This window comes from Spermophilus citellus (genome assembly GCF_964194105.1).
Source record: "Spermophilus citellus genome assembly, chromosome: 14".
NCBI lineage: Eukaryota > Metazoa > Chordata > Mammalia > Rodentia > Sciuridae > Spermophilus > Spermophilus citellus.
The window spans coordinates 95,771,455-95,785,628 of NC_138194.1; the positions used below are offsets into that span (position 1 = coordinate 95,771,455).

The window sequence follows — 14,174 nt, forward strand, 5'->3', positions numbered from 1 at the left end:
CATAGTGAGGGCCCACTGTGTCCTCTACTGCTCTGAACAGCTCAAGGGAAGCAGGCGTATAAGCCATGGTCCTTGCCAGCTGCCACCAACAGCCATCTGTTTCTCCTTCCTTCCTAATGAAATTGACATTTCTTAGAGAAGCCAGCCTTTGCCTCAGTTTCTGAGACTGTTTCATGTCAAGCACGGTGACCCCATGCTTCTGTGCCAGTGATTGATCTAGGGATGAGCTTCCAACCCAGATCTGCCAGAAGCACTTAAGAGGAAGTCTGTGTGAGGCTTCTTCTGGGACTCCTTCTCTCCTGAGAAAGAGTGTGGGCATGTAAGGACATCTTTTGATCTACACCTTTCCCTTGTTCAATGCAGGTGAGGACATGTGGGTTGTGACCACGTTTCAACCATGAGGCCCCAAACCTAAAGCTAATACCCTGCATGCTCGGGGAAGAGGTAGAGTAAGACAGAGTGGGCCTGCAGGGTCTCTGACACCTGCCCTGAGCCAGTTCATCCATTCTGGTGCCTCAGACCTCTGTCGTGTGAGATAATGAAATATCTATATGATTTGTTTCTTTTATGGTTGGTTTGTTGAATGGATCTCACAAATAGCACAGTAAAATCATACAAGTAACACTATAGAATTATAAGCCAGGGTAGCAAGGAAAGGTGTTCTGACACACAGTTTCTGAGCACCTATGTGCCAGACACAGTACCAGGTGCTATTAAAAGTTTAGATCAACAGAGTACATAAGATGTTGGGCAGCATTTATTTCATCTATTAGTCCATAAATTTCATATTAATCTGAAAGGTTAATAATCTTGAGAACTGTTTGCTAATCTTGTTCCCAGAATGTGCTGTCCCCAACTGCCAAACTGCAGAATGTATTCCCTTACCCGGTTGCACGCAAACCGCCCACTTGCCCTGTCCCGTCAATGAACTTCCCTCCCTGCCCTCTCCAAGGAAAGTATATAAGCTCTGCTTAAACTGTTCTCAGGGCTCTTTGCTCTATTCAAGTGAGCTCTGAGCCCCAGCATGCTGGACCCCCAATAAACCCCTTGCTGTTGCATGAGACAGTCTCTTGGTGGTCTCTTCCTCCGACGCTCGCCCGACCTTTACAAATCTTTCTAGGTGTATGTTGTTCTGTTATCACCGTTTCACAGGTTAGGGACACTGATGGTCAGAGCCATGCCCAATACCAACCAAGAATAATGATTTTCTCTGAAGTAGGCAGCAACCAAATAGGTAGGAAAACAGGACTGACTGTTTCTGTCTCTGTAACTCATTGCTGCCCTCCTTGTTCTCTGTCTCTGACTGTGGGGTCACTGGGTGCTAAAGGAGATGACCCACTCTACTGTATGGATCAGCAGGGGGGTGACTCACCTGAACCAAAAAGCCATCACTACCCTCATCAGACCTGGGGGACATTGAAGCTGGCTGGGGAGGCTGTAGACACTCAGAGGCAGACACCAAGGCCCAGGTCATTGCCTCAGATTTCCTAAACACATTTCATGTCTGACACTTGGTGGATAAAAGCAATTTCAGATTTAACTTACCAAACATTTCAGCCACACTTTCCTCATTTTTAAACATTCCATTGATGAATGTGGTATCTAAGTGGAAGAAAGAGAACACAAAGAGTCTCAGTTTCTTCTCCTTTCCCCCTCCCCATCTGGGGAAGGTCAAACTTTTTCTAAGAACAAATTTGACCTTGGGCTAACTTTCTAGTAATGTGGGTTGCCACGGAAACCTGATAAAAATGAAATGTGAACTGGGTTACTAGGCAACATCACTAGATGGCACAAATGACCCTTAAATGGCAGGGGGCATGAGATGAGAAGTCTTTGTCTCAGGGGCTCTTCCAGTGTGTGGCTTTTGTACCTGGGCATGTCCCCACTTGACATCCTAGATATACCTGTGAATGGTCACTAGAGTTACTGATCCTCGGGGAGAATGAAGCTTCTAGGTCAGTGCTGGCTCTGTGGCTGCTCCACCTGAGTCCCACTCCTTTGTACCCAAGCTGATCCTAGGGTCCCCTGGACCACTGTGCAGATTGCCTCGAGAGCTCCTCCTGCTGGAGAGAAATGCCTGCCGGGGCCCTGGCAAGCTGTGCTTCCCAGCCTGACCTTCTAAGTGCCAGCGTGGCCTGGTCTAAATGTCCACTTAGAGACATTTGGAGGACATTGTACTTCCTTCGAGAGTGCTGTCATTGGGAGAGAGGCCACTTGTCATGAAGGTCTGAGTGGACTCAACACTTCGTAAGGGCTCATTCAACCTTCCCCTCTGAAGGCTCACGTCACCAACTGGCTCACTGGATTGATGCTCCAGCTGCTCTGTCCTCACGAGGACCCTCCTAAGAAGTCTTTGTGACCAACCACTGTGACAATTTTCCCTTCCCCAAAGACAAATGTGGATCCTCCTTTCTCATAATCAGAGCACTGCAGTGCACACACGCCCCTCTTTCCCGACTGCGGGACCCTCGGGGACTCTCCGTCTGTTTCATTTGCTGCTCTCCCTTCCCAGCTGCCTTTGTCTTCTGATGAAACTTGAACTTTGTTTCAAACTAGAGACCACTGTCGGTTCAGACACCAGAGGGGTCACCACAGTCACTGGCTCTAGGGCATGTTCAGAGGGACATTCTCTCTGCCAATGTCCTAGCTGGTGTTCTGTCTCCTAGGAAACGTTCAAAGAATCCTTACTGATATGTTTCGAGAGTCCTGGAGGCAACGCCTGGGGAAAGTGTGGGGTGTCCAGAGCATGGGCCCCTGTAAATAAAAGGAAACAGTGTTAGCACAAACTCTGTCCCCACCCCTTGCTGGGCTGAGACTGGGAGGTGACAGCCAGGAAGACAGTGAGGATGCCCCAAACTCAGTTCCCAGCACGCTTTCCAGCACCTGCCTTTGTGCCTGGTCTGTGTGGTGGGTCAGGAGGGGCTGGAGTTGTCCTGGGGTTGGCTTGGACCAAGGTATTCTGGCTGGAGATGAAGAGATTTGGGGACTTACTGGAAGCTCTCTTTGCATATGAAGCCTACAGCTTTATTTAGATTGTGTGCTGGCTTTGGAGTTTCTTAAGATAAAGCAGGGGTGGGAAGAAGTAAAGACATGCAAGAGACCTCAACCCCAAGGAGTTTGTATTGGAGGACAGGGTTTCCTCCAGACTGAGCATCAGAATCACTGGGGTCACGGGCTCAGTAAACATTCTGACTCCACGGTCTCAGGTCTGACCCTGACAGTCTGGAACAGACATTTTAAACAAGTGTCTCTGCTAGTTTTGAAGCTGCTGATTTAGAACTTCACCTTGAACCATGCTGCTTGGAGGTACAGGGACGATGGGTATAGGACCACACCAGTGTTTGAGATAACTCCACCAGCAGCCAGCTCAGCACCCTGGTGGAGCACAGGGTGAAGCCTGGTCATGGGGACAAGCAGACTCTTCCCTAAAGACTCAGGCTCCCATTCCCCCAGTGATGGAAAGCACGTGGTCATCTGAAACAGTAGAAGGACTTTAGTCTTTCTCATCAAGTGGACAGTTCTGTAGCCAGGCCTGTCAGCTTGGAGACCTTCTCCAACTGAAAGCCCAAGAGCCGACCATCGTAGAAACACATGGTGGTTCCATCTGCTCAGGATGATGCCCCAGAGGATGCCTGACCAGGCCCTGCTTGGCTCAGAGCAGTTTTCTCAGCCTGGTGTTTTGGGTAGAAAATGTTCGACTGCAGGAAACTTTCTAGTGCATTAGAGGGTTCTGGGCAACACCTCTGGCCTCTACCCACTAGATGCCAGTAGAACTGCCCTGACCAGTGATGCTGGGTGAGGCTGTGTGTGTGTGTGTGTGTGTGTGTGCGCGCGCGCTCGCACATGTGTGCATGCACACCTCCATGTGTGCACATGTGCTTGTGTATAAATCACCACCAGGTGAGATTCACCAGCTGAAAGACAAGGACCTGGGCAGAGGTGGGATTCTAATGACCAGGGTCAGCAGCCAGCCGGCTGGACTTCACCTCTTGCTATCCCTTGACTAACATTCAGAAGCTACCACTTTCACTGTCTCCTGAGAAAATTCATTCATTTGGAGATTTTCCCGAAGCTTTGCTGAGGAAGTCATCGGCCCTCACCCCCAGCCCGCTGTGTTCTGGGACCTGGGTGGCAGCAGCCTCTCTGACTTTTCACCTGGGAAACAGGAGGGAGAGAGGGCTCAAGAGTCGCCTTGGCCCTTGCAGTCAAAGGACGAGGATTCTCGAGTTCTCTGCCCATTCCCGTGGTGATACCTACTGATACTGGAAGAAGAAGAGCCAAGGTATGGAGTGTGGCTAATGGGGTCCCAAGGGAAGTTTCCCTGCGTTGGCAGAGGGAGTCTGGAGACACTTCAGAACAATAGAGTATTCAGGCAAGAAAAATGGGATGAGATGCAAGCCAGGCCACGGTGGTGCACCTGTATGCTGCATTTGGGGCCAGTGGGTTGGTACTATGGCTCCTCTTTGCTCCAGCCATTCTGGATGGTTCTGTTCTCACCAGGTGCCCTGGGTCTTTGCATGGCCTGTGACTTCTGTGGAAAGCTTTGTCCATGGCTCAGCCCAGCAGCCCCTGCTCACTACATAAGGCTTACTTAGCACAATACCATGTGGAAGTCTTTCTTCACTCCTCCTCTGACCTGGGGGATTCTTGGTTTTTTGCCCATCCTCTGGCCTCCTGTCCCCTGTTTCTAGTGACCTCCACCATGCATACCTTTCATTCTGGTTCCCAGGTCTCCTTACTTACCAGCCTTTTGCATTAGACTGACTCTGGAGAGCAGGAGCCTCCTGGTTGCTGTAGCTCCAGGGCTGATGCCTCACTTAGAAATTTAACCAACGGTCACTGAGTGCACAGAGGAACTGTGAAGACTGGCTGGGGAGGGTGCGATAGGAGCTGGGAACCCAATGTGCTTGGCTGGCTGCACTTGTCCAGGGCAGAGAGAGCGAGGTCCAGGTTAGGACCCAAGACTGCAAATCCACGCCTCTCCAGGGCCAGACAGACGTTATAGTAAGCGGAGCAAGCCCAGTGCTGGGCATCAGCAGGAAACAGTGGGGACATGGAGAAGTAGAGGTCCAGGCCACAGGCAGAGGGACAGCTGGGACTCATCCCCAGGCCTTGGGGAAGGAGAACCACATTTGAGATTTTCACAAATTTGTTGGAAATCTGAATTCTTGGTGACATCTTTCAATTTTAAACTCTTGGCTCCAATGTAAAATAAAATATTTTGCAAACTGAACAACACAGGCGTGTCAGTTACCTTTGGTTTGCAGAGGGAAGAAAGGCTCATGCTGGAGCGCAGGGTGGCTGGGGCCAGTTCTTCACGTGCCAGTGGAGAAGAGGGCTCCTGGCATCAGGTCAGGGCCAGCCTCTCCCCGTGTGCCACAGTGTCCACATGGGGAGGGAATTCCCTCCTTCCTGGGAACTGTGGAGACCTCCTGCCTCAAGCCCTCAGACCAGGACAGACAGACCTGGCACCAGTTCCAACCGAGCCCTAGGCACAGAGCCCCTGGGATTGCCGTGGCATACTTCACACTTGGCATCATTGCCTGGGAAATCATTTCATCAGCCTAACAGCCCACAGCTGAGTACCTGCTGCCCACTTCTGCAGCGATTGCAAGATCTTGCTGCTCCTGGGTAATTACCTCACTCGTATTCCTTAGTGCAACTGATAATTAAATTCCTCTTCTGGAGGGCGGGAGGTGAGCTTGTCACCCCTGCATGTTAATAAGGCATGCTCTCCCCCACACTCTGCTTGCTTGCAGGAGATCCACACCCACACATTTTCATTAGCAACTAGAAAAGTTATCCAGGATTTTAGATTGTTTGTCCCAGAGGACTGGGTTGGTTCATTCCTAAAGTCTAGCCAAGGGTGTGTGTTGGGAGAAGAGAGGACAAACTGGAAGATCACAGGAAGTATGAGGACAAAATTCACCTCAATAAAACTGGTGCCACATCAGTGAACTGTGTCGCTACTGGCGAGAGGATGATAGCTCCATCCTGCTGCAGGGCAGAGCTGGTGCAGGGTTTTTCAGGCATTGCTGTGTCTAAGTCCCCCGGGGAATGCAAGACGCAGGTTACTATTGCCATATTACAGACCACAACCTGAGACCCTGCGGAGCAGCACAGAGTCTTCTGGCCCTGCGTGGCTGGCTTCCTCAGCCCCATGCCTCTGCAGTCACTCCTTCCGGGACCTCATGCCCCGCCACCTTGCAAGGCTCTGGCTTTCCAGACACCAGACTCTTTCCTGCCATCCTGCCTTTGCCTGTGCTGTGCCCGGGGCCTGATGCTCCCCTGGGCTCACTCCCCGAGTCTCCTACCAACATCTTATCACTCCTCTCAAAGTTCAAGAAGCCCCTCCTGGCCCCTAAACTGGGCTGTGTGAGCGACACCCCCCGCCCCCCCCGTGCTAGCATAATGTCACAGATGGGCATCTCTCACTGTACTTGTCCCTCCCATGTTGCAATGATCTATTTTTGTAACTGTGTCCCTACTGCACTAGGGACTGAGTGAGGTAAGCTCTGTGAGGGTGCATATGTGTGTATTCACATCCTGTATAGGAGAGAGGGTGGGGGGAGGGGACAAGTTCTGTTGGCATCATCGGGAGGGTGAATGAACTACACCACTGAAGGGCCAGTGAGTGACTGCTGGTGAACTAGAAGTGGATGTGGAAGATGCCCTCTCTAGGATGAGGGGTGACCAGGTCCACCAGCAGGTTTAAGTGGGAGTTCATGGTGGAGTGTTGCACCCAGCTCAGCAGGGAATGCCCAGCCCACCTTTCTGCCCTGCCCTTCCTCGGGCTTCTGGGAGATGAGCACCCAGAGGACATGGAGCGGGAACCCACACACACTGCGTGGTGTGGGGCTGCCCAGTAAACTCCAGGGCAGAGCTCTTGGATGGAGGGAACATCTGGTCTTGGTGTCACATCTAAGGCACTTCTCTCTTCATGCCAGCTGACTGCCATTCACACTGCCACCCACCCTCGGGAGTGGGAGTGAGGCAGCTTGGAGTGAAGCAGGGTAGGGGACAGCACCTGCCCGCTCTGTGGACAGAGCAGACACAGAGGCTCCTCCTTGTCCTGCTACAGGGCCTGAGCACCAGGACAGACCTTGTCATGACAAAGACCCTCCTGGCCATCAACACGCCCCTACGGTTTTCTTGAAGTCTGACTCAGATCACCACTGGGACAGGTGTTCCCAGGGCTCCAACCATGGAAACTCCCTGGTGAGGGCCCCGCAGCTGAGCTGGGGAGTCCAAAGCAGCCCCTTGGGTGGACTCTGCCTAGAAGTCCTGGCCAGACCGTCCTTAGGCCCAACCGAAGTCTAGGACACGTCCCCCTCCCCCCTTGCTACCTCACTGCAGAATTGCCCGATGGCCCCCGCCTTGCCTGGTGGCTGCAACATTTCTCCTCACAGCTGTTTCCGCAAGCCATGCGCCTCCATCTGGCCTTGGCATCTGTCTTTAGACTCAGAAACAGACTTTCCTCACAGTCTGCACCCAGACTTGGTGAGTGGGTGGGTGGACAGTCCCACGTGGCAATGGGCACACCCTCACCCCTATGGAACTGGGGCTGCAGGTACAGGACACTCAAGTCCCTGCACTTGTCCTTTCTGTGATTGTCCTTGAACCAGGTGTTTGTGTTTTGGAGTAAAACTTCTCTGGGCATACCAAAAAGTGTTCATCAAACACTTTATAACAATTGTTTGAAGATACTATTATCATTTTTACTATCATAATATAGTGGCAAATTAATAAAAGAGGAAAAAGAGAAAAAATAAGAATAGGGAGGAAGATGTTTAATAGTCTCAATTTTATAAAAATCTTTTAAAAATTTAAAAGATGCATGTAAAAGGTGGGGGTGATGTCATCGAAGGAGTTTTGATCAAAGGGAAATGTATTCTTTTGAAAGAGGAAGATGTTAGTTACCAAAGAAAATAAGCAAAAAAAAAAAAAAGTTGGAAAACGAAATTTTGTGGGTAAGATCTCATTTAAGAGAAAAAATAGATAAGAGACTGAAAAACTGTAGAATAGACTGAAAAACTGTAAAATATAGTTTTACACATTTTTGTCACCCCAAATGAGGCAAATTAGGATTGTAGTTTGAATTTGTGACAAATGTCTCAATCAGGAAAGAACACAGTCAGGAAGGAAGTAGGCAACCGAGGCCCAGCAACAGGTGGGTGGTCTGCAGTGCCCAGGAGGGCAGGGCTGGGAAGGGGCTGCAAGAATCTGGGCCTACAGGGAAGACTTTTAGTCTCATGTCAAGTGGGTAGAGTAACTGTCAACCTGCAAACCTCTTGTGCTGTCCACTAACTTGGTCACGAGCAGTGGGTTCCCGTGGCCTCACTCCTCGCTGCCGTGTGCAGGTGGCCCCGGGAAGGGCAGAGTGTACCCGAATACAGGACGGGCAGGAGGAAGCCCCTGATGGATGAGTGGTGCTGACTATGTGGACCCCCCCACCCAGGTGGAGGGAGGAGAGTGTAAGCCCAGGTGTTTGTGAGCCCGACGGAGACACGAATGAGAACACAAGCAGGAGAGCCCCAGACTCCAGCGGGACCCCACGCGGACTTGAAACCGCCACCCCAGCTGCCAAGGAGCTGCTGAGGTGGCCTCAGGCTTGGCTGGTGTGGGCGACTCTGGGATGAGGAGGGAAGGGTGGTCCTCCCACGGCACCTGCCTGGAAGGGGACAGGGAAGTCCCTGCTGCTCCAGGAAATCAGCCACACCAGGGGCAGTCGTATGTGACTGAAGGGTGTGGAGTGGACCCTTGGGGGAAAGGAGGTTTCCAAAGGGTCTCTTTGCATACCATCCACCCTGTTCTCCACTCCATCTCCCACCCCACATCCCATGCACATTCCATTCAACCACTGAACTGAATCTACGGCTCACTGTTGATGTCTGATGTCTGTCACTCACTAGGCAGAGTTCTCCTAAGTACTCAAAAGTACTCCTGAGCAGGTCAGATGATGTTCCACAGTGCTCCAGCGTCAGAGCAAGTGATTACATGCCAACTGGAAACATGGCGTCAAACAGCGTCACTCACCAACACGGGGGACCATCAGCGCAGTCAGCAGGAGCACAATCATAGCAGGAGAGCAGGGGCAGGGCTCAGGCAGGGACTGGAACGGCCTCCTGGGGGAGAGGTCAGCAGAATGTGACGAGGACACCTTCAGCGATCCACAAGAGAACACGGGAGTTTTGTCCTCTTTGTGCCCCAAGGTGTGTGGCCAAAGGACAAAGTCCTGACTGGTTTCTGTCCCAGCTTTGCAACACTGACTGGCATTTTGACAATAAGGAGGCCCCCTTCCCTCTCTGAGCTTCCTTCTGCCATCTGTAAAGTGGAAACAGCCGTGAGCTCCTTGAGGATGCTGCTCGGGTCCCACTTGTTCACTCACTTATTACATAATCATTTATTCCAGGCCGGCCATGAGCCAGGCATCAAGGTTCACAGTCCAGGGACCCCAGTGAGGACAGCACCACTCCCACCTGGTGGTCGCCAGCATTCCAAAGATGCCCTGGGCAGGCTGGCTTTGAACTTGCATACCAATGTCACTCAGCTCATGACCACGCATGGCCACGTGGTGGCGCTGCTGGCTAGCAAACGTTTTCCAGCAGTGTCTCCACCTTCCCTCTCCTCTGGGCTTTACAGCATTTGGAATACCTCTTGCAGTCCTAGGGGCTCTGTATATGTGCCTCCAGGGCTGCTCTGGGGACAGAGGGATGAGGCAGGCAGAATCCAGGAACCCTACTGCACTTCAGCTATAGCTGCCTGTACTCAGATCACCATTTCACTTCAAAGGGCACTCTAAAGCTGGTCAACCATGTATTTAATAAGGATGAAAAAATATAAAGTGAAATAAAACAGAAGGATTTTAAAATACTTTTAGCTTCTTGAGAATATGACACCCTAAAGATTGTAAGAGGTTTGGATGATTTGTGTGTGTTCTGCTTTAGATCTTATATTTTAGGACCAAATATGAGAGATAACACAGCATGATGCATGCTACCCAGGGCTGCCAGATAGGGTTGTACATGGTGAATACTGCACAAAGAGTGCTTGACCTAGGGGTAAACAGGTAAAAAATCCAAGCAGCGCTCAACTCCCAATTGTGTCCTTCTCAAGACTGCATCAACCCACAGGAAGGAAACTTTCTGCAGTGTGTTCTCTCAGGGGCACGGGTTGCCCCATGTCTTAGTGGCCCTGTACATGCAGCTAGGGCCACAGTGAGTCATTCTGCTTATGAGCAGGGCTCAGTATTGGGAAAGGTGTATGAAGGGAGAGGACACGTGGGCTGTAGGATCACTATTGAGATCCCCTCTGGAGGGGGCACAATCACTGCTGGATATACCCAGAAAGCAGCAGTGTGAGTGCCTGGAGTGTCACTTGGTGCAGGCTCTAGCCGTCTGGCTGCTGTCGGGGCACAATGCTCTGCTTTATGAACTTGGGCTACACAAAGTCCTAGGGCCGGTTGATTTTCAAGGTTCAACCTGCTCTCTGGTGGTTCTGAAGAGAAGTAGTTCTGAATGATTCCTTCCCGGGCTAACACCACACTGAAAATGATGGGTGAGACTTGAGAAGTCTTCTGACAGACAGCAGAGTCTGATGGTGAGCGGCAAAAGGTGTTTCAGAGGAGCCCAGAGACCCCTTTGAAGTCATGCCCACGTGACATGACGGGCCGACATGACTTGAGCAATTGAGTCACTACCTGGCACCTGCTGTGTTGGGTCTTCTATTATTCCTATCACACCATGTGAGATAGCTGGGTGTCTGAGCTGGGAAGGGACCTAGGCATTATCTCATCCAAACATTCATTTTCAGAAGGCTGTAAAACTCACAGAGGCTAGGAGGCTGACAATTTATGGCAAAAATGTCCTGCTTCCCAGGACTCCTGACTCCCAGTCCAGTGCTAATACGTAACAGTCCCCACGAAGGCCATCGCAGGGCCTGAATAGGTCAGTCCACAGGAGGCAGAGGAGCACCTGAGGTTCAAGTTGCGCGAGTGCATTAGGAACTGCACCGACAGCATCCAGCCTTCATGAAATGCTCGACACACAGCTGCAGGATGGTAACAGGCTCTCGGCCACCAGCTCATGCCCTGCCTGCACAGGAGTCCCCATCTGGGAATAAAGGAGGGGTTGGTGTAGTGCCAGCAACCTCTGTCCCTCTCTTCTTGTGACACTTACTTCAGGGGTGAGCTCACCCAGGTTGTCCTGCAGCTCAGAAAAGATACGGGGCTTTCCCCACCTTTTTATTCAAATGCAATTGAACAAAGAAACCAGATTATAGATACAACCTCCACCCACTCTAGTTCATTCCTGAAAGTAATTTAAGGGAGGAGGGTAGGGAGTACTGGCTTAATGGGCTCAGAGTTTTGGTTGAGGAAGATCAGAAAGTTCTGGATGTTGGAGACGGCTGCACAGAAATGCTAATGTGCTCCATGCTATTAAACTGCGCACTGAAAGTAGCCAGAATGGTAAATTTTATGCTCCATGTATTTTATTACAATTTTCTAAAAAGGAACTTATCAGCTTTAGGACCTTATTTTTTTAATTTATTGAGTCATTCTTTGTTTCAGGCACCCCACCTAGTATGCTCCTTATACTGTCTGAGAACAACTCTGGGACTCTTTCCATCACATGCCTCACTTTCTAGAAAAGGGGCCGGGAGCTGGGAACTTGTCCACCTGCCTTCACCAAGAGGCAAAACTGCCAGAGGGCGCCCGGCCACTGCTGGGCCCAGGCTTCAACCTGAGTGGTCCGATCTGTCTTGGGCTCTGCCTGGGGTTTGACAGATGGCAACTTGCAGATCACAACTCCCTGATGAGAACCAAGAAAGGGGAGTCCTGAGGCCAGCTAGAAGGTGGCAGTGTGCAGCCAGCCCCGGGCAGAGTGGGGGCACTAATGTCAGAACATGCACCTGGGGAGGGGGTGGGAGCCTGAGGACTGCGGCTTACAGCTGCATCCTTCAGTTGTTGGTCCAGGCAGGTGGGCTGATGTGGTGTCATGGAGGTTTTCCCAGGGAAAGCCACCAGCGGTGGTCACCTGGCCTTGAGTCTCCTCACACAAGGACTCGGGGCGGCTTTGGGTTTCCAGCTACAACCAGGAGTGACGTTGGGGCCTCAGCCCTTGATGCACCCCTCCCTCCCCCTCTCCCTGCATCCCCTTCTCCCTCCACCCTCCTCTCCTCACCTCTTTCCTTCCTCCTTCCCTCCCTCTTTCCCATCCTCCTCTTCCTTTCCCATTATCCTTCCCTTTCTCCCTCCCATCCAGTCTTTCTCCCGCCCTCCTCCTCCTCCTGCCTTCAGCTGCTCACACTATCCAGGGAAGCAGGGGCCTACCGTGCTGCGCCCCTCGAAGGCCAAGCTGTTGGACAAGCGATGTTTGGCTCTGAGCCGATGCAGCAGAGCCCTTTATATCCCAGAAAAGACCCCCGGTCGTGGGCCCCCTCCCCTGCCCACATGCAGAAGACAGGCTTTCATGAGTCTCGGCAGGTGGGCTCCTCCGAGGGGGTCATCTAATACTATGGCTTGGCACAGGCGAAGGCCCGCCCCAGCCTCGAGGAGACCTGGGCTCTAATTAGAGAACAATGGCCTCCCTGTTTCCTGCACCAGCCTCACCTCAAAGGTTGGGTCATCAGGGGAACCCTGGGGCTGAAAGAGATGAAAGCCTCTCCACTCTCCCACAAGGAAAGAGCTGCCTTTGTCTGTTCTCCCTGTTTCTTCAGCAAGAGGATGGGGGGCGACTCTTCTTGCCCTGGCTCTGGGTTCTCTGTGCAAGCTGAGGGCTGAGTGAAATGGGGCTTTCTAAGCAGATACCTTGGGTTGCCGGTCCTGCTTCCGAGTAGTAGCATGGCCTTGAGCTTGCAGCAGCTGAGCCATGGCTTGCTTCCACATTCACTAAATGGATCTTATCCCATCAGAACGGGAGGAGGGACCCTGTGTGGTCTGTCTTGCAACCCCAGCTCCTTCCCCTCCTCCCCAGCCCTTTTGTGAGGGTCCTATTTCCTGATTTTTAACAAGGAGAACAAGCATATTGAGTGTCTAGGATGCACCAGAGCGTTCCACAGGCCTTGGCCCTGTCGCCCTATAGCCCTGCTGCTCTGTGGTCCCTGGAGGGAGAGGCCACTGGCTCCTTTTCACAGACAGGAAACGTGATGTCATCAGCCTGAGGCATTTGTCCACGCTCACATGTGACAGATCGTTCTTGGGGATAGCTTAGCCTGGTCAGGACCTTGTGAGCAGCTCATTCTGCCACTAATGCCTGTAGAAGGTGAAGCCAGGGCTCAGCAGCGCATTTACCAAAGACCACAGAGGGGCTTCTTCAAATAAGTAGCTCTCCTGGCACAGGGGAGCTTCTGTTTCTAGGTCACTACTGGTGTGCAGCCACTCAGGGGCATCGAGGGATGAGACTGCAGTGGCCCTAATCCTCCCTCACTAGCACAGAGGAGTGCCACTCCCGAACTACTAAGTCGATGGGGATACAGGGCTCAGTGTAGCCAAACCCAAGCTTTCTACAATCAAGAGCCCAGCTTCCCACATGATGCTAAAACGCAGTCACAACCTGCTTAGGCTCGCTGTTCTAGACATCTCTCGGGAATTTGAGTTTTCTTCCCATAACCTGTAACAGGTATCTGAGCACTGGGCATTTGGGCAAGATCATTCCTTTCTTCGAGAGCTGTCCTGTGCATTGTGGCGTCATAGGTCACCACCCACTAGATGCCAGTAGCCCTCTCCTCCCTCATCTCCATGAGTTTTGACAACCCAGATGTCTCAGGACGTTGCCAAACACTCCTGAGGTTGAAGGCAAATCACCTGATTGACAGTCACTGGTCTCCAACATCCCTGGAACCGTGACTTGACATTCTGTGTTGATGGAATAGGTCAAGATTAAAATTTTCACAAGAACCCAGGCGTAAGAGTAAAAGCAGAGTTCTAAATGAGAGTTCAAGGTTACAGGTTTCATCATGATGGCAGCTGAGTTTCTCACTCACACGGACCAAACCCACAACCAGCTCACCTGTTTAGACACAGGGACACTCGCTCAAACTCAGGCAGAGCCACAGCCTGCGGCCAAGAGACACAAGTTCTCCCCACCCCCTCTCCTCCTCCTCCCGCCCTTCCTCTCTCCTACCCTTTCCAAATCAGCTTGGGCATGAATGAAGCAGGAACATGAGCCCTTCCA

At 51.7% G+C, this 14,174-nt stretch overlaps 1 protein-coding gene across 1 annotated transcript in view; it reads right to left on the minus strand.

The window, feature by feature from the left end:
- Window positions 1-9,565, minus strand: part of OC90 (otoconin 90) — a gene marked incomplete at both ends in the record, with an annotated part of 30,098 nt that extends 20,533 nt beyond the window's left edge. The window contains 4 exons of the mRNA XM_081266373.1: window positions 1,546-1,602; window positions 2,689-2,754; window positions 9,037-9,125; window positions 9,480-9,565. Coding sequence (XP_081122499.1) covers window positions 1,546-1,602; window positions 2,689-2,754; window positions 9,037-9,125; window positions 9,480-9,565 — 298 coding nt within the window. The remainder of the gene's footprint in view (window positions 1-1,545; window positions 1,603-2,688; window positions 2,755-9,036; window positions 9,126-9,479) is intronic.
- Between the last annotated feature and the right edge of the window lie 4,609 nt (window positions 9,566-14,174).